Source organism: Drosophila mauritiana, chromosome 3L (assembly GCF_004382145.1).
Source record: "Drosophila mauritiana strain mau12 chromosome 3L, ASM438214v1, whole genome shotgun sequence".
NCBI lineage: Eukaryota > Metazoa > Arthropoda > Insecta > Diptera > Drosophilidae > Drosophila > Drosophila mauritiana.
Window position 1 is genome coordinate 16,405,756 of NC_046669.1, and position 18,113 is coordinate 16,423,868.

Below are 18,113 nucleotides of genomic sequence, written 5' to 3' on the forward strand. Positions count from 1 at the left end.
TAAAAAGGCGCGAGCCAGTTCGTGAGCACATCTGGACTGGGTTGCCATCACTCACCCACCATCGGGTTCTTAATTCTCGACCTGTCAGCCAGATCTAGTCAATCAATTGGCTCAGAGAACGTTGCGATCTCCACTTGGCTGGCGGTAATTTAGCTGACTTGGCCAAAAGGGTTAAGTGCGATGGCAAAATGGCAAATCATGGTAATTATGAACGGGCCGTGCCACTTGCGAAATTAGTCGACTTGGCTAACGCTACGTGCATTAATTGTTCGGTCACATAAATCGGGCCAAGAGGGGGCGGCCATCGAGGGGGCGTACCAGCAGTTCAGCAGGTGGCAATGTAGCTGCAGCTGCTACCCACCCGATGAGTTCAAAGCTACACTGGCCTACCCAATTCGCTAGCTTTAACATTCGATATGCTATCCCACCGCAACCCGGCAGTCCAGTGTCTAATGCCTCAATTGCAATTCGAGTTTCAAATATGTGTCATTTGCGGGCGCAACAATTTTCTCATCTCCATATACAAATGTAGAAAACTTTTTGCCGGATTTTTACAACTGCTGAGTTATGAATGCAAATGCTAATGCAACGGCTGGCCATAAATCCCCCGGCAAATATATATATCTATATATATCCATCTGACTATCGATGTAGTGCATCGGCAACAGATGTGAAATACTAAAAAAAAGGCGCAAGAGAATCTACAAATTAGACACGATTTTTTTCAGCTGGCGAACACGATTCGAGACTCACATATGCAAGTCAAACGGAATGACAACTTTTAGATAGAATATTGTACATCTGCATGCATATCAGAGCGGTCGAGATGAGGCTGCATTTAATTAAGCAGCCGCCGTAGGTGATAATCAGCAGCTTACCCTTTCTGCTAATTGGACTTAAATTGCAGCCCACAGAGACATACCTGATCTTCTGTGGCCTTGTCTAGGGCTCAGAGCACAGCTGTGCACACAATCTGGTCGAGATTTATGGCCATAAGCCGTAGTCACCGCCGAGCTGTCTCTCGCTCTCGAGCGGAACAGCTGGCAGCGTTTATCGCCACTCAGAACTGTGTGACAAGCCTCCCCTGGCAACCACCACCCCGAAATCACCCAACACCCCAGCCAAATTGCATATCAATCATTCGGATGCAATTGACCCTGGCAGTTAATCAGCTGGCAATTTTCCCACTCGGAATGCATTCGATTCCATTTGATTGCACTCTATGCTAGAGTTTTTCGGCCAATGACTCAGCACATCTGGCGCCAGCGAAAATTTATGCAAAATATATGTATATCAAATATTTCAAATATGTTGACTGCCTTTGATTTCGATGTGGAATTCTCAGGCAAATTCTTTGGAAACTGCGAAATGCGCAAACCGCAAATAAAATTTGCAAAAAACAGCAATCAATTTTAGTAAGAAAACGCAACTGGCGCCAGTTTTTTGTTAACAAATTAATACACTGCTAATTGAAAGGGAGAGTGCAAAAAAAGACTAAATTGGGAATAATTCCGTTTATATTTTAATTGCTATTTAAATCGTTTAATTAATTGAATTTCATTTATACATTAATGGAGTATTTTCCCTTTCTTAATTTTGTATAATTGCTAACCAGATAGAACTATTAAATATAAACGTTACTTATAGCTGTTTTAAATAGTTTGTCAATTTTATGGTAACTTAATTGGTAATCTTAACACTACTTTATAGTGTATTACCCAACTTACCTTTATTTAGCTATATATTTTCTTCCTAGTCTTGCTTTATTTAAATTTTCGTCTTGTTGCTGTGGTTGACTTTTGAGCCAAGCGTGACTTTTGTTGACTTTTATTGTATAAAATTGGTCAATGAACGCGTTTGTTTATGAAAATGATTTCGGATCTGGTTTTTTATCGCCACTCTTTGTTAGATCAACTCAAGCTACTAAGATGTGCGTTTGGTTTTTTTTCGGCTAATGCACTCTGGGGTTTATTGAGTTAAAATTCCCCTAAGTTTCACTTGTATCCTAGATTTATTTGCATTTGCTTGATGGATTTGATGAAGAATTCTTGAAAACACACATGAGCGAGAAGTCGAAGCAAAGGTTGAAATTGTTTTTAAAACTTCGAATTTTATTTAGTTTTTACGGAGACTGAAAAATGTGGGACTCCCGATGCCGGACAACGTCAACTGACAACTGTCAACCCAAAACAAACATTTAGCGCTCGACAAAAGCCTCGACCGCCGAGCAGACGGTACATCAATTTTTCATTTAATTTAAATTTAAATTCAACTTAGGCTACTCAGTTGTTGTGTTCAATTGTCGGGACAGGCGCAACGAATGCTCTTTGCCTTGCATTCCATTCGCGGTGACGTGGCTGCGATCTTTTGGGCGGCTCATTATCTCTGGGGCAGCTGCCAGGTCACGTAATGCACGAAAATAAGTTCTGCCCGGGACTAAAATCAATTTTACGTGCCAAAACTCATCGATGCCGATGGCTTCCACTCGCCTCCAGATGGGCGGACCGAGGGCAAGTGGGCGTGGCCCTGGCGACAATTAAAGTTCATTTAGACAGTGCCGCAGCATTTGTATGCCGACGAGTTGGGTTGCTGGAAATTTTTGTGCCGCGGCATGAGAAAGGTCGAAAAGTTCGTTGCCTAAGTCTTTTGATTTTCGTCAGGTGCTTTTCGCATTACCGGAAGCGCTCGTTAGCTGATGAGTAACTGCGGCAGTCGGATGTTACCAGTGAAGTGCTACTGCGGATCGTGTCCACAGGGGGTATAATCATATGATTGACTGGTGAATTATTTAAGGTGCATTTTCAAACATTTATTATGATTTGCTTAACTCGAAAATGCTCGGTGCGACAAAAATAAACTTTTTGACAAATGAGTTTTGGGTTTTAACAGGCGTAAAGCTCATAAAATAAATTGAGGTAGGTTTAGGTATGAGCTTAAAACTTAAACATTCGTCTAAATAAAAAATGCTTGTTCTGGTGAAATAGAGAAATTTTAAGTAATAATTATTTGAAATGATTATTACTTAAATTTTTTTGATAGAGCAAACATAATTATTGGGCGGCATTTAGCAATCAGCAACGAAAATTTCAATATGAAATAACAGATTTACATTGAATTTTAGTGATGATTAAGGGATTCTTGACCAAATTTTCGGCTTTAGTAAAAATAACCAAAGTGTTTCAGCCAAGTCATATTTTTTCTAAAGAATTTAACTTCCAGAGTGACTAAGTTTTGCTGGGTGAGTCACAGACCGCATTCAAATCCGAAACTTATTCAATCAGCATCAATCAACTTCTGTTCTAATTTGCCACTTGAAAGGAGCTGATCAGAGATTATTGATAATTCGCCACTTCATTAATTATTAGGAAAACGAGTAAAACAAATTAACTGCAAAGATTACGCTGCAAAATGGTCATAGAATTATATAAACCAATTCGAGTGTGAATACTTTGGCCTAGGTGATTACGTGCCCAGCATTTGAAAACGGAGTCAAAAACTGGAAACCCCAAGTCAGCCAATGATCATTCATAAATTTTGTTTTAACGATAGCGGAGCAATAACAAAAGGAAATACAAATAATATAATTAATTGAACTTTTATGCGAAATCTAACAGCGAACTGCTGCCAAAATGGAAGCAGAAACGGTAGCCACAAACATAGACAGATGGTAAGTTCATTTCATACCGAAAGTCATTGATAAGCCGAATATATATTTCTGAGGCACGATAAGACAATTAAATATTCAGTTCTCTACAGCAAAACTTCCTGTAATGCTGACATTGAGGCACTATTTAAAAATCTGGGTAATTGTGTCTGTCGCTGTCGTCGCCATTATGCTTGAAAATTATTGTTCACTTGAAATGGGTTTTCGGGGGTTCTAGAAAACGAAAACAAAACTGACCGAAGGTTTTCCGCGACTCATTTCACATTCTAAACTGTCAGCGTTGTCATTGCGTTTATGAAGTTATGAAGTGCTCTTCTACCAAGTCAGTAAACCCGACCTGGAAAACGATGTGAAGCGCTTTTTGAAATCAGCCAATTGATTGATAACTTTTTGTTCACCAGCAATGCGGAACCGGAGCTAACGGAGCTAAGTCCATGGCGTTTTTCGCCTGGAGGAGCAAGCGCGGCGCCCAAATCCCAGTCCCTGTTTAATTCATCGATTGCTGACAGGCCAACAAATGATGGCTAAACTCAAAGTTCGCACAAATCAAACAACTATCAATCATTCGAGCACACGAACAAATTCGGGTATTTTGTCACAAAAACAAAGCAATTTACTAATTAATGGTTTCTGTCGTCGAGTGGCAGAGTTCACGTAAGTAAAACGCTCGGCAAGGGGAGGTGGAGCCCCAGGTGAGCACGGGGCTTGACCCGGAAATGACCAACAGTTACGCCCAAAAACCGAGGGGCTAAAAAGTATATTTATGCTTCCAAATGTTTCGAAGAATAGTTGGAAATGCCAGTTAAGAAAGAAGATTCATACATGTTATTAAGCTATTTAGAATGCCCTGAGGAGATTATTAAAACCCTTATGTATCCTAACTGAGAAGCTAATTATTTTAAATATATAGCTTGTCATGGCTAAAAATACTATTAGTGTTATGTTATGCCACACAGCTTGTTGCAATCAGTTTATATGTAGAATAGTTTTTGTAGAATGTTTTTACACAACTTTGGCTCAAAGTAATGTAAGTTATAAGCACACTTTGGGCAAGTAATCGCATTGTTCATAAAACCCAAAGCAAATACAAACTAAATTTAACTTTTAATGGTCTTAATTTCAAAAACCCCTTATCCGCAGTTAAATGTCTTTCATCACATCTAGCCGCAAATCTACACTCATGCCCAAAGTTCAAACATCTTATTGAATATTATTTCATGCTTTGTGTATTTCTGCGTATTTATTTGTTCTTGGATTGGTTTTGTTTTTTCCATTGTTCATTAATCGCTGCAAAGTGATGCTGGCAGAAATTTGTTCTTTGTTGTTAATGATATTGTCGGTGGGGGCTGGTACCAAAAAACACATATGGCTAGCTGCGGATATATATAGCATGTCATGGCAGCATCAGGTGTATTATTGATTCCTTCGCTGGTGTTTTGTTCGAAATGGTTTGTTGTTTTATATGGCATAATAAACAGCATTGAATAGCATTAAATAGCATTACAGGGGAATTCGATCGGCACCTCGGGTTTCCGCCTTTTTCGAAGAGGTCACTGGAGCGGATGAATGGAGCACATGGATAATGAGTTTAATGGATGATTTTACCAGGAATTCGACGGGGAATTTTACATTTTCGCCGTCGAAACTCTTTTGCGGTCGCTTGGAACTCACTGACAGATTAATTTGATTAGTATTTTCATTGGCATTTATTTTTAGTCCACTATTGTTTGCGCCGCGCTGCTCATTAGACATTATTTTTAGAACTGCGAGCATTAAGTACGCCGAAAATAAGTCTCGATTCGTAGTGAAGATTTGCCATTTATAAAATGTAAAGACATAATGGCAACCAATTAGCCGGCATTCGCCTGCCCACTTCCGCTTGTGGCCCAAGTCCGTAATGCCGCCGAAACGGATTCATCTGGCTAGAACTTCGTCTGTTTGGGTCAAGTACTCGGCCTCAAAGTGTTGAAATTGTTTTAATTAAATTTATTGCTCACATGGCGGCGCATTAAAAGTCATTGGCAGGCGTGATGTGATTAATCGAGCTGCGAGATTCGGTTGACAAAATTGATGACTTCTGAACGAGATTCAATCGCTCGCTTTCGAGTACGTGGGTGGTCCCTCCACCAATATATCATTCTACTTTCGATTCTGAGTGGGTTCGAACGGGTGGATTGACTGCCCGGGCAGAAGCATTGGCCACGGCACTAAAGAAACAACTTACAACAGTTAGTTGGTCAATGGGTTATTATGATAATGAACTCAATTGCCGCTGCTCAGAGCTTTGTTGTAATTTGAATGGCCTTGGGACATGGGCTAGAAGATTTCACAGCCAAAAGAGAGAATAGATGGCGCACACAAAGACCGCGGAACGCGATTATTACGATGATTATCATTATCGCGGTGGCCGAAGAAGAAGCACACAGCTGGCCGGAGGTCAATGCGGTTGAGAAAATCAAGTTTACAAAAGCAGGCAATTACACAGCCACACAGCAAAATATTTCGGTTTTTCTAAAGTTAAAAGTGTTTTACAATAAGGGTGCTTCGCATTGAATTCAGAGGATTTTCAATGTTTTGGCTTCAAGAATTCAAAGTAACCAAGGAAGCAATTAAATTCCTTAAAAAATTCAAACAAAAATGTATCTCTTTTCAAAATGAACGATAATTACTGTGTTTTTGAATGATTCCAAAAATGTGTTAAGCTAAATAGTTTTTCTGTTGTATTCATAAAAACAAGAATCATGTTTTTATTTAAGATTAAAGACATGTAAATGACGTGCCATATATATCTTTCCAAACTAGAACCATTGTTTATAGTTTTCTCAGTGCATCGACCAAGCTAAAGCGGCGTCAGGTTGGTTTTTCTGCAGTAGCTGTGGCCAGCAGTGATAAGAATCGCGTTGGCTAATTAAAAGCGACCACGAGGCGTATGAGTAATCGGCAGTCAGTCAGCCAGCCAGTCAGAGTGTGCCCAAAGTGATTTATGTGAACTCACTACTGATTTGAACTTCAGGCGAGCTCTTCAGGCGAGTTCAAGTACGCATGGCCAACAATTTGTATTTGGCCGAAGGCGAAACGCACAAGAAGCCAATTGCCCAAAAGCACTTGCCGTTCCACGAAAATGTCCAACCGACCGAAGCAGCTATACCCAGTCTATTAATATACATATATTTTCCATTCCTCTGGCACTTCAAATGGATATCGCTTTATAGATTGATAAAAGATATGGTAGGATTTCGAAAGTTTTATTTAATTTACAAAAGTCAGCATAGTTGGCAGACAGAATTGTGTAAAATATGCAATGCCATTGCCGATCTACCCGTAATGATAGGGCATCATTTGGCTACTGTACTTGTTCATTGATTGCGCTTCGGGCAGAAATCAATCGGCAAGGCAAACAGTAACAAAAGGCATTAGAGCTGACCTTCCTTGGAATCGAAATTTTATGTGCGCGAACTTGAGACATTGGAAGTAATTACTGTCAAGCCGAATCCGCAACGGAATTGAAATTCGCGACAAAGTGCCTCGAAAAAGTTTAACGACTCGCGACTCAGTTTCTGGCCACAATTAGGCTTAACGAGTGGAGCAATGGGTCGGCACCTGGATTTGTTTTGCAGAGATAAGGCGGTTCGTAATTGCCATGCTTTTGGCTTAATTGTCGCAGAGATTGCCCGAGGGGTTCTATCTATTCAAGATTTGGTTAATTCAAATCAGCAGGGGCAACTGGAATGAAGCTCTGAATATGGAGATTTAAATTCCAAGTTTTTTAAATCATTACGTTTTTCTTTTCTTTGAAAAATCAAGGGAAAATTTTTACTTAAGTTGGTTTTTCCTAGCTTGGTGGTCTGAAAATATAAAGTTATGGTGAAATGACATATTAGAATTATAATATTATTCTATGTAAATGTTTAAGTTTAAATCCAAGTAGTTAAAATAGGTATTTATTTGAACAGGTCATCAGAGTTGGCTAACTACGAAATTCTGATAAAATTAATACGTTTTAAATACGTATTTTTATTCAATGTCTTAACTACATTTGAATACTTTCTTACCGTTAAAAAACGTAGTCTGGCAACGCTGGTCTTTAAAAAAAATCAATACCAAAATGATTTTGGTATATCAGTGGTAGGCTTAAGCTTTAATCGAAACGTTTTTCAAATTCTCTTGTATGTAAACTGTATATAAATATAAAATACTAAGTGTAAACGGTGTATAAATATGAAATATAAATAGGCAACAATAACATCGATAGAATTAATTGTAAAACCACTCCATCTCGATTTGTTTTGAAGACTAAAACAAATCGAGATGGAGTAGTTTGAATCGAGAGCTTGAATGAGAAACAGCGTGAATAAAAAAACTTATGAAGTTTGTTATATGTAATAGGTGAAACTATTTGGAAAAACTGGTAAAAGCTAATTTTCCACAATATTGTGCCGACCAATGTGACCCGTTTTCTGCCAAGTAGAAAGGCGTTTATCAAAGACGTTGTTTGAAATACCAGGCAGAAAAGCGTTGGGCACACTGTACGACAAATTTGTTGTTTTCATTCAACTAATACCCTTCGAGCACAAAGAAAAAAGTTAAAATTCTATCAAAATTTCAAAAGGATTTCAATTGAAGCCGATCTGGTTTGCCAAGCACAATGCCCGCGGTTGAGGAGACACAAATAACAAAGTACCTTTCGCAGGTAAGACCCGTCTATGAGTCATCATAATACGCCCATTCTTCGAAATTTTGTTCATCTGAATTTTTCCTTTCTTCTGCACGCAACGCAATTAACGATACAATGGATTTAATTTCAGTATAAGTACGTGGCTGCCACCAAGAAGGACGTTGTGGACGTGGTCACGTCGTACCGCAGCTTGAGCTACGACCTGCAGAGTTTCGGTAAGCAACAGCTGATAAAAGCATCCCACCTGGCAAAGGTATTATTTATGTAAGTGCATCTATTATTTATACATTATTCTCTGCTTTTAGTGTTCAACGATGGCACTTCCAAGAAATTGTTCACCATACAGGGCACTATTCCCGTGGTCTACAAAAGTAATTAATTATATTATAAAAGCCCCTTGATAGCGTGAGATAAAGACATGTATATTTCCCTTTCTACCAGATAACACTTACTACATTCCTATTTGTATTTGGTTGATGGACACTCATCCCCAGAATGCACCCATGTGTTTTGTCAAACCCACTCCCACCATGCAGATAAAGGTATCGATGTATGTGGATCATAATGGCAAGGTCTATCTGCCCTACCTGCACGACTGGCAGCCGCACTCCTCCGACCTTCTCTCCCTCATCCAGGTGATGATCGTCACCTTCGGAGATCATCCGCCAGTGTACTCAAAGCCCAAGGAACAAATTGCAGCCCCATATCCAACGAACTGTAAGTGAGAAGTTTCAAAGCTCTCAATTTCACTAACATCCCAGAATTTCTTGATTACTTTACGATTTGTTTGAAACTTTCTGTGAACTTTACATTGTTTAATATACAAAGTTACATGATACATTTCTCCAGCTTATATGCCTCAGCCTGGTGCACCTGGTGGCAGCAACTCGTTTCTGCCTTATCCCACAGCTGGCGGAGCTGGTGGCAGCAACTTTCCACCGTATCCCACCGGATCCAACGTCGGACCGTATCCCCCGACACCCGCTGGTCCAGCTGGTGGATCCGGCTATCCGCCATACATGAATTTCCCACAACCAACAGCCGGTGGGTACCCACCAGCAGCGGGATATGTAAGTTGTAGATTATAATCTAAAAGTCGACTTCTTAAAATCTGAAGTTTATCCTTTTCAGAATCCCTCAAATCCCAGTTCCACGGGAACTATTACCGAGGAGCACATCAAAGCATCAATCATAAGCGCTATCGACGACAAGCTGCGCCGCCGAGTTCAGGAGAAGGTTAATCAGTATCAGGCCGAGATCGAAACTCTCAATCGCACCAAGCAGGAGTTGCTCGAGGGCAGTGCCAAGATCGATGCCATTATATCGCGCCTTGAGCGCGAACATATCGATATGCAAAAGAACATTAGTATATTAAAGGACAAGGAGCAGGAGCTGGAAAAAAACCTTGAAGCTCTGGAGAGCGCCGAGGCCATTAACCCCGACGAAGCAGTGACCACCACAGCGCCACTATACCGACAGTAAGTTGAATATATACGGATGCATTCCAAGATTAGCCATCGGCTGTTACAGAATTTCATGCTAAATAATTAATGCTTAATCCACCCGCAGGTTACTCAATGCCTATGCCGACGAAGCGGCCACCGAGGATGCCATCTATTACCTGGGCGAGGGTCTCCGCGGAGGTGTCATCGATCTGGAGACCTTTCTCAAGCATGTGCGACAGCTATCCCGCAAACAGTTCATCCTACGGGCCACCATGCAGAAGTGCAGACAAAAGGCCGGTCTAGCCGGCTAGAAGAGACTTGATTTCAACAGTTGCCGTTATTTCTTATTCGACGGGGTAGTGCGAGCACGTGCAGACGATTTATATGTTACCATAAAAAATATTCGATAATGTTTTAAGCGCAATTTGAATCTTAAAAATTGAAATTACAATTACAATAATCCTAAATAAAACAAAGGCCTCATGTATGTTAACGCCCACGATCAGATCTTCAGTTTATTTCTATGCGGAATGGTGTCTTATCTCATACGTAAATACCGACGGTTAAAAGCAGGAAAACGATGCCGAATCCCAGGAAAATAGAGGCGCACAGGCTAATCAACAGTTCCTTTATTAAGGTGCTTTCCTTGGAGCTCTTTCGAGACACCACGAAGATGAAGAACCAGGCGGTGAAGAAGGTTCCGATGACCAAGAGCACAGTGGCGAGGTGGGGGAATACGGCCGGGTTCACGGGAGAAACGTAGCGCTGCATTACGTCCATACTAGAAATAAGACGATCCGGTTAAGCTATTAGTTCAACACATTTGAGGCACTCTTACATTGAATTTTATCTTTAATTACTTCTTGTTATTTTTGACGCAAATTGTACGTGGCCCGGCAGCTAGGGTTGCTCCTCTTGTTATCGTTATCGGAGACACCCGCAATCGACTGCCAGTTTTGAAGTATCGCAACAAAAAGTATCGTGGTTGCTTGTAAATTTTAATATAAAAACATTTTGAGAAATAAAAAACACGGAGTAGAAAAATGTTATTAAAACTTAAACCAAGTTCGAATTTGGATTTCTTGATGTAAATTATTTATTTTTTTTTTTTAGAAATGTGCCAGCTAGTAAAAGTATTGTTGTCAGATTTTTTTTATTATCTACCATCTAGTTTGCTATTCGATAGCAACATGTTTCGATAGCCAGAGTGCCATCGCTGACTCGATTGACATGCTCTCTCCAGTTTTCCCCAACACTGCCATCAACGTGCTCTCTTTCATTATATTACTTTTTATCAATGCGCAGGAAAAATAAATCAAAGGCAAAGGAAAACAAAGACGCGCAATATGAGTGATGTGAGTGTTGGCCCAAATAGCCGCTATTCCAACCGATCTAATGTATTCTAATCCGAAGCTTGAGGAGATGGACAGCGAACGGCTGAACGAGCTAGAATCAATTCTATATGCCGCGATCCACTACAGCGATGGATTCGACGAGCACACTGCCATGGATCAGCCTGCGAAGGAATCAACCAGCGACCAGGATGCCAGGAGCATGCCACCGCCTCCCCAGCAGAAGCATCCCATTCCCGGACAGCGTTTCGTCAGCGGAACGCGAGTGATCAACAACAACAAGCAGAAACCACGCTACTGGATTGATGGAGCGGCAGCTGTGGGGCAGGGGCAGGTGGTGCAGGCGGTGGAACAGCAGGCCACCACAAACAAAACAATGCCAGGTGAGTGGCAACCAGTGGCAAATGGTATATATGAAGCAACAAAAGCCGTAAGCTGGCACAGAAATATTCCCAAAAATTTATCCAAAAAAGGTGAATATCATAAATGTTATCAGTTAATTTAAATCAGTGTTAGGAAATATATATAAAATCATATTCAATCGGTTGATTTGTATAACTGTTTAAAACTCAAAACTAAAAAAAATTAAACCTTATTAATAATCATAGGTATTTTTAGCTAGTTCATTTGTAGTCTTTTAGTACCGCACCATTTCATAGTTTTTAAGAACCCCATTTCCTAATTCCAACAGTACGGATCAGCCCAGCTTTTGGGCATTAGGCTGCTTACATCCTTTCCAAAACTATTTCGTTGGCGTGCTTTCAAAATTCTCCATAACCTTCCAATGATGACCTGCTTCCTTAGTCGCTTTCTGGGCCTGGGCAGGTGCGGTCTGCAGGTGCTCGAAAGGCGGATGGGCCATTTCAACCATTGCACCTTGGCCCTGGCCACTCTCGACCTTGTCTGCATTGTTTGCCTGCTCCATTACCAACTGGTGCAGCATGGCCGGGATCTGTTTTTTTGGTGCGACGAACTGGACCAACGGCTAGTGGAGTACATGCTATCTGCAGTCGTATTGATGGCCAGCGTTAGTGTGCTGGGCTCCTGTGTGGATGGCTTTATCTTCTCCGCCTTGGTTCAGCGGAAAATGAGTCGGTTTGATATGCCGCGACAGTATTTTGAAGATCGTTACCGCAGATTCGTGTTCATGCGGCTGGTCAGGCAACTAGAGGAGGCTCTCAAAGTGCAGGCTAAGCAGTCTGAGTTGGGCGAAAGGATGATGACGCCACTCGCCAATCTGTCCGAGGCGCAGCAGCTGATCAAGGAGGCAATCGACGAGTTTCGCACAGCGGTGCGAATCCTACTGTGGCCCAATCGATCCGATCTGCTGGCAGAGGCGTTTGTCCTCTTCCACATTAGCGAATCGCAGTTGTCGGATCTGACACTCCAAGGCTACAGGCTGAACGACGTCGAGGGGGAAGACATGTCCAATTCCCGTCTCAGTCATATGCTTAACCCAATCTGGTATTAAAATTGGTGCTATAGTTTAGAAACTGACTTTTAAATTGGTCTTAGGTCTTTGGCTGATAAGATGGGAAGGTTAGGTTGTATCAAAAGATTTGGTTTATTCTTAAGAATTTCTGTGAATTTACTATTTATATTTATTCATATCGCCTATACAGTTAAATATAAGGAACACATTTTAATTTATGGTTCTTGTCTCTTAGCTGCTGAAGAATGTTCCTCATCACAACCGATGGATGACGATTTGCCGAAAGACAAGAGTCTATTGCTGTCGCCCAAGAAAGGAACGCAAAATCAACCGAAAACAGCTAGCCAGCCACCGAAACAGCAGCAAAACCCACAGGCCAAACAACAGCAAAATATTCATGGAAAACAACTGCAAAATCAGCAGGCAAAGCCTCAGGAGCAAACAAATTCACAACAGAAACAGCAGCAGAGTCAAAAGCCAAAGCAGCAACAAAATCAGCAAAAGAAGTCGACGCCAGTAGTACAAAAACCAAAACCGCAGCCAACCGCACCCACCAAAGTGAACCACGAAGCCTACGAGGCGGAGCGTTTTGACCAGAGACTTCTAGTCGCCATCCCACCGAACTGCCCGCCCAAGAAGCAGAATAAGCCACAACAAAACAAGCAACAGCAGCAGCAAAACAAACAGCAGCAGAAAAAGCAACAGCAGTCGCTGCAACATAACAAACAGCAGCAGCAACCAGGTCCTGGACCGTTTGGCAAAGCCAACCGCAAGTTGGAGCAGATTCAGCGTCTGGCAGATAAGAAACAGAAATCCAAGCAGGCTCGGTTAAATAAAAAACAGCGAAAGCAGCAATCTACGCCTGTGGAGTTTGTCAACCTGGCAGAAACCAGCGAATCTTCCGATGACGATGATGTGGTTCTTGTACCAATTCCGCCAGCTCCTATCATCGACTTGGACACGAGCGACGGCGAGCAGACCTGCACTTCATCTCAATTTTTTCACGAAGAGAATGCTATGGACGCCACAGACGTGAAAATGGGATTGTCTTGTATAACTGAACCAGAGGGAACGAGTGTTGTTGCTAGCAGTACCACACCATCCATGCATTCACCGAGCTGTTCCGTCATCTCCAGTGATGACTTCATAGTTCAGAAGGATACCACTCGCTTGTTGACAGAACGTGAGGACGCAAATGATGAAGATCTGCTGGTGCTAACTGAGACGGCTATAAGAGAAGCTATTGGCGAAGAACCAAAAGATAAGGAAGTTGTGGATAATGCATCTGCGGATCAAGAACACGATCATGCGGCTGATACCTCGTCGGAATATGAATTTGTTCCCCCTTCGCGACTGGAAGAAATCAAGAAAAACTATCGCGTCGACGATCAGCAATTCAGAGCTTTAGACGTCTACGAAAGTGAGTCTGACCTCACGGAAAGTGGCATTTACTCAAAGGCCAAAAACAAGACCACGCCAACGATCATACGCAACGTAGACTCATCATCGAGCTCTTCCGTCGAGGAGGTAGTGGAGCCTAGTGTCCAAAAGACGAAGCGTCTGCGCAAACGCTCCTGTTCAACAAACAATCACAGCCAATCTGACCCAAACAACGATGATGGGTTGGATGATTCAGATAGCGATGATGGCGTCCATTCTACTGGAGTTCCTGGCATAGCTCGTGGTATGGCAGTGGAGCGTTGTAAGCGCAAGATCCGTAGAATCAGTACCAGACATAACTCTGATGACAATTCGAAGAAGACGGCTACACGTATCCATAAACCGAAAGTTTCTGAAGACCAGCATGCTAGCTCAGAATCTGCGTCTGAGTATGAGTTGCCAAGTGCCAGAGATATAGCCGAGCGACTTCTTAATCAACAGCAAGGACAAGGAAAGGAGCATGTACAAAAAGGCGGTGACGATGACGATGCTATGGATACCATTTCTATCGGATCCAATGCAGATTCCGAAGCAGAGGCAGAGTTTCGCGATGCTATTACTGATCGATTAGCTGCAGTCTTCGAGCGTCTTGAAGCCAAAGCCAACAAAGGGGAGGAAGACGAGGAACAAGTGAATGCGAGTGGATATATATCCGATGAAGAAGACTCGCGAGACAAAGATGTAGACACCACCGTGCGATCCGACGAGGATATGGATGCTTCCAACGAGATTGAGGAGACGAATCCAGATAAGAACGATACAGACGTGGTAAACGAAGAGCAGCCCATACAAGAGGATCACAATTTGCAAGAGCTAACTGACGAAAGTCTGCCAAAAAGCGGAGACCTCATTGGCTGGAACGAAGAGATGCGCAGCTTCTACAATGACAGTTGGAATGGGGAAAACTTCTCTGTTCACAAGGTCCAAAGAATGATGTCAGGTGCTGTTAACTTATTAGTAATAAGCGAATTCAGCTATTAACCTACTGTAATTACAGGTAATCGCCACGAGTGGAGGATCAACACCGCGGATAGATATCCGGTAGCACGACCCCGCTCCCATGCCAAGTGCACCAACTGCTTTGAGATGGGACACGTTCGATCAAAGTGCCCGCGTCCCCGCAAGCCACTTCTTTGTTTCATTTGTGGAACCGTGGGTCATACCGAGCCCCGCTGTCCCAATGCCATTTGTTTTGGGGTAGGTAGTTCAACTATTACAACTGGAACATACTAAACAAGTCCTTTCCATTTTCTAGTGCGGATCAAAGCAGGAAATTTACGTGCAGCAGTGCAACAAGTGCTCCTTTCACAGCCGCATGGTCTGCCAGCTGTGCAAAATGAGAGGACACGGCATGGATCACTGTCCGGATAAGTGGCGTCGCTACCACTCTACGGTAATATATATTAATCTGCAGTGCAGAAATCAATGTAATCCTCATTTTTCTTTGCCAACAGACTCGGTCAAACACTGAGCTGGATAGCCGAGTACAGTATAGGAACGTACAGTGCAGCTACTGCGCCGGTCGCCATTCTTTCGAGAACTGCCGACAGCGGATTGGTGACTTTCGTAACACGAACTATACAAGCCAGATTATGTCACACCAAAAGATCTACAAGAATCGCGGTGGCCCGATAGGTTTTCTTGGAGATTCAAAATCCTTTTTTGCGATTGAAACTCCCTTCCACTTTAAGTGGAACAGTCCGAGTATGCCGAAAAATTGCTATTATTCGAGGTTCCTTGTCAATGCAAATTTGGCAAAAGTCCAGTCAGTGAAAAGAAAGTCAACTACTGCATTAGCGGAGATTCCAGTAAAGATGTATACCCATGAATATGAGCCCAATGCTCAGGTGAAGGCAGCTCGAGGGGAGGTATCCACTGGAACGGCTAAGAAACCGCTCACAAAACAAAAGCCAGTTGTCGAGACAATCGCTGCGAACCGAACCGCGGAGAAGCCAATTGGAAAGCTGAATCGTGAAGAGGAAAAATCTGAAAATGTGCAAGATATCGCACCGGAAGTGGACCAACTTCAAGACGATCTGCTTGGACAACCTACTCAAAGCCAACCCGATGAAGAGCTACCCATGAAGGATGCCGATCAAGAAGTACCATCGTCCTCTGTGCAGCGTGAAGAGATTACCACCAATTTCGACAATCCACCAAAGGAACCTGGCCTAAGTAGAACACCATTGGCGGCCCATGAGTTGGACTCGGATTCGAATTACAGTTTCTCCGAGCACTTTGAACTGCCCAGCTCGACAACAACTGATGGTCAACCCAACAGCCCACTTCCGATCGTCCGTCCCATGGGCTCTCTACCCGATGCCATTTCTCTAAGTAAAGACGATTTTGAACTATCCTCTAACGTCCAAGGCATTTCCATGTGTGTTAACTCCAGAAGCACTGACGGAACGCCCGATCCGGACTCCAGTGAAGAACTGCCAGATGTTCCAAGCGAGGGCAAAATCATCATGGCGCGCGAACAATCCGAGTACCTGTTCAGTCACGAGGGCCGAACTTTTCTGGCGGAAACCGCCAAACAGTGTCATGTTAGCGTACGCATGGACTTTAAGGACTACGGTTATGTCCTGGTGATATATGGCCTTAAAAAGCACCAGGAAGAGTTTCAAGTGAAATTGCTTCGACGCAGTCAGGAAGTCAAGCGCAAGAGCATCGAGTTCCAAAGTCAGAAACCCCCCAAACGTATTGATGTGCTTATCCGCTTTCTGCGGGATGGAATCAACAGTCTGAACACCAATCTAGGAAACGCCAAGAGCCACTATATGCGCATCAAGGAGCTAGAGGGGATGAACACCAAAAACGGTTTTAAGATGGCAGAAAAAAAGCGCCGCCAGCTTAACATGATCCTCGTAGGCCAGGCGGGACTCCTGAATGGCAAAACACATCTCGATCAATTGCTGGTCTTATTGCGTCGCCTCATCGATGACTTCTCGCCGGATGAGAACGCCACAACACAGTTGCGCAATGAGATCGAGGACCATTGGCGAATGATCTTCACATCATATCCGCACCCGAATTACGACTCTCTGCTCAACAGCTATGGACGTTTGGATCAAAAGAATCGCTTGCCCTCGTTGCACATAGATCCTGTGCTGCTGGGACTGCAACAAAAGAAACAGCAGAGTCAGCCGCAATCGCCTAGTAAGCGGCCACCATCGCCAACACCTCTTCCACCAGTTTGGCAGGACATGGCCCCACCACCACCTCCTAAAATGTCAAAGAAGAAGCAACGTCAAGCCCTGGAGCAGCAACAGCAACAGCAAACACAAAATCAACAGCAGCAGCAAACACAAAATCAACAACGGCAGCAGCAACAGCAACGTCTGCAGCAGCAACATGAAAACCAGCAGCAACGCTTGCAGCAGCAGCAGAAGCACCAGCAGCAACGTCTACAACAGCAACACCAGCAGCAACGTGTGCAACAGCAACGTATGCAACAACAGCAGCAGCAGCAGCAGCAATACAACAACCAATATCAGCAGAATCTACGACGTCCACAGATCGACCAGATGCCCTACAATAATCATCAGCAACGATCGCGATCCGATCTTCAGCTGTGGCAGACTATTAATCCGGAGTGTGACCGTCTGTTGAATGAAATGGATCACAATCAACCTGGCAGCATCAACATGGACGCCAACAAACCGTCCATGTTCTGGTCACGCGAATCGATAAAGTACCTCGATGATCTTTTCAGGATGACCTCCAACACGGAGACCGTAGAGCGGCTGAAACGAGTGCTTCAGCGATCGCAGCGTGGTCTGCTGTCGCACAACGATTACCGTGCGGTCATTCGACTGCATTCACTAATGTGCAACTGAGGATTAGCGGGTCATGGGACTTATTTCCTGGTGGGTCACCTTCATTTTGTTTAACAAATGCCAACAGATTTCACAATGGGTATCTGAAAGATATTACCCAAAAACCGAATAAATACATAACTGACTATTTTGAAAAAAGCTCGAATTTATGATTTTATTAGTTGAATGAAGAGTCTCAAAACGACTGTGTAAATGTGTTTAGGATTAGAGTTATATTTTTTATTTAAATTTTTAACTGATTTCAACATTTCCACAGGTAAGTGTAG

At 42.9% G+C, this 18,113-nt stretch overlaps 4 protein-coding genes across 6 annotated transcripts; 3 read left to right on the plus strand and 1 right to left on the minus strand.

Annotated features, from left to right (window-relative positions):
* The first annotated feature begins 8,174 nt into the window (after positions 1 to 8,174).
* LOC117140980 (tumor susceptibility gene 101 protein) lies at positions 8,175 to 10,289 on the plus strand. Its single transcript, XM_033304228.1, has 7 exons — positions 8,175 to 8,354; positions 8,470 to 8,554; positions 8,645 to 8,710; positions 8,781 to 9,056; positions 9,189 to 9,409; positions 9,471 to 9,817; positions 9,909 to 10,289. Exons 1-7 carry the CDS (start codon positions 8,310 to 8,312, stop codon positions 10,093 to 10,095), a joined length of 1,227 nt encoding a protein of 408 aa, XP_033160119.1. The 5' UTR covers positions 8,175 to 8,309; the 3' UTR covers positions 10,096 to 10,289.
* On the minus strand, positions 10,270 to 10,734 carry LOC117140981 (transmembrane protein 258). Of its 3 annotated transcripts, none has more exons than XM_033304230.1 (2): positions 10,645 to 10,734; positions 10,270 to 10,565 (listed from the first exon to the last, which is right to left on the minus strand). In XM_033304230.1, exon 2 carries the CDS (start codon positions 10,562 to 10,564, stop codon positions 10,328 to 10,330), a length of 237 nt encoding a protein of 78 aa, XP_033160121.1. In that variant the 5' UTR covers position 10,565; positions 10,645 to 10,734; the 3' UTR covers positions 10,270 to 10,327. The 3 variants fall into 3 exon arrangements, with proteins under 3 accessions (XP_033160121.1, XP_033160120.1, XP_033160122.1); XM_033304229.1 differs by having other exon boundaries at positions 10,623 to 10,732; XM_033304231.1 differs by having other exon boundaries at positions 10,270 to 10,590; positions 10,645 to 10,712.
* A 396-nt stretch (positions 10,735 to 11,130) lies between these two features.
* LOC117140990 lies at positions 11,131 to 17,985 on the plus strand. The gene is made up of 6 exons (XM_033304241.1): positions 11,131 to 11,139; positions 11,198 to 11,519; positions 12,804 to 14,948; positions 15,006 to 15,205; positions 15,264 to 15,401; positions 15,463 to 17,985. The coding sequence occupies exons 1-6, from the start codon at positions 11,131 to 11,133 to the stop codon at positions 17,845 to 17,847; spliced, it is 5,199 nt and encodes a 1,732-aa protein (XP_033160132.1). The 3' UTR covers positions 17,848 to 17,985.
* On the plus strand, positions 11,824 to 12,607 carry LOC117140997. Its single transcript, XM_033304248.1, has one exon. The coding sequence runs from the start codon at positions 11,921 to 11,923 to the stop codon at positions 12,605 to 12,607; it is 687 nt and encodes a 228-aa protein (XP_033160139.1). The 5' UTR covers positions 11,824 to 11,920.
* Positions 17,986 to 18,113: the final 128 nt, after the last annotated feature.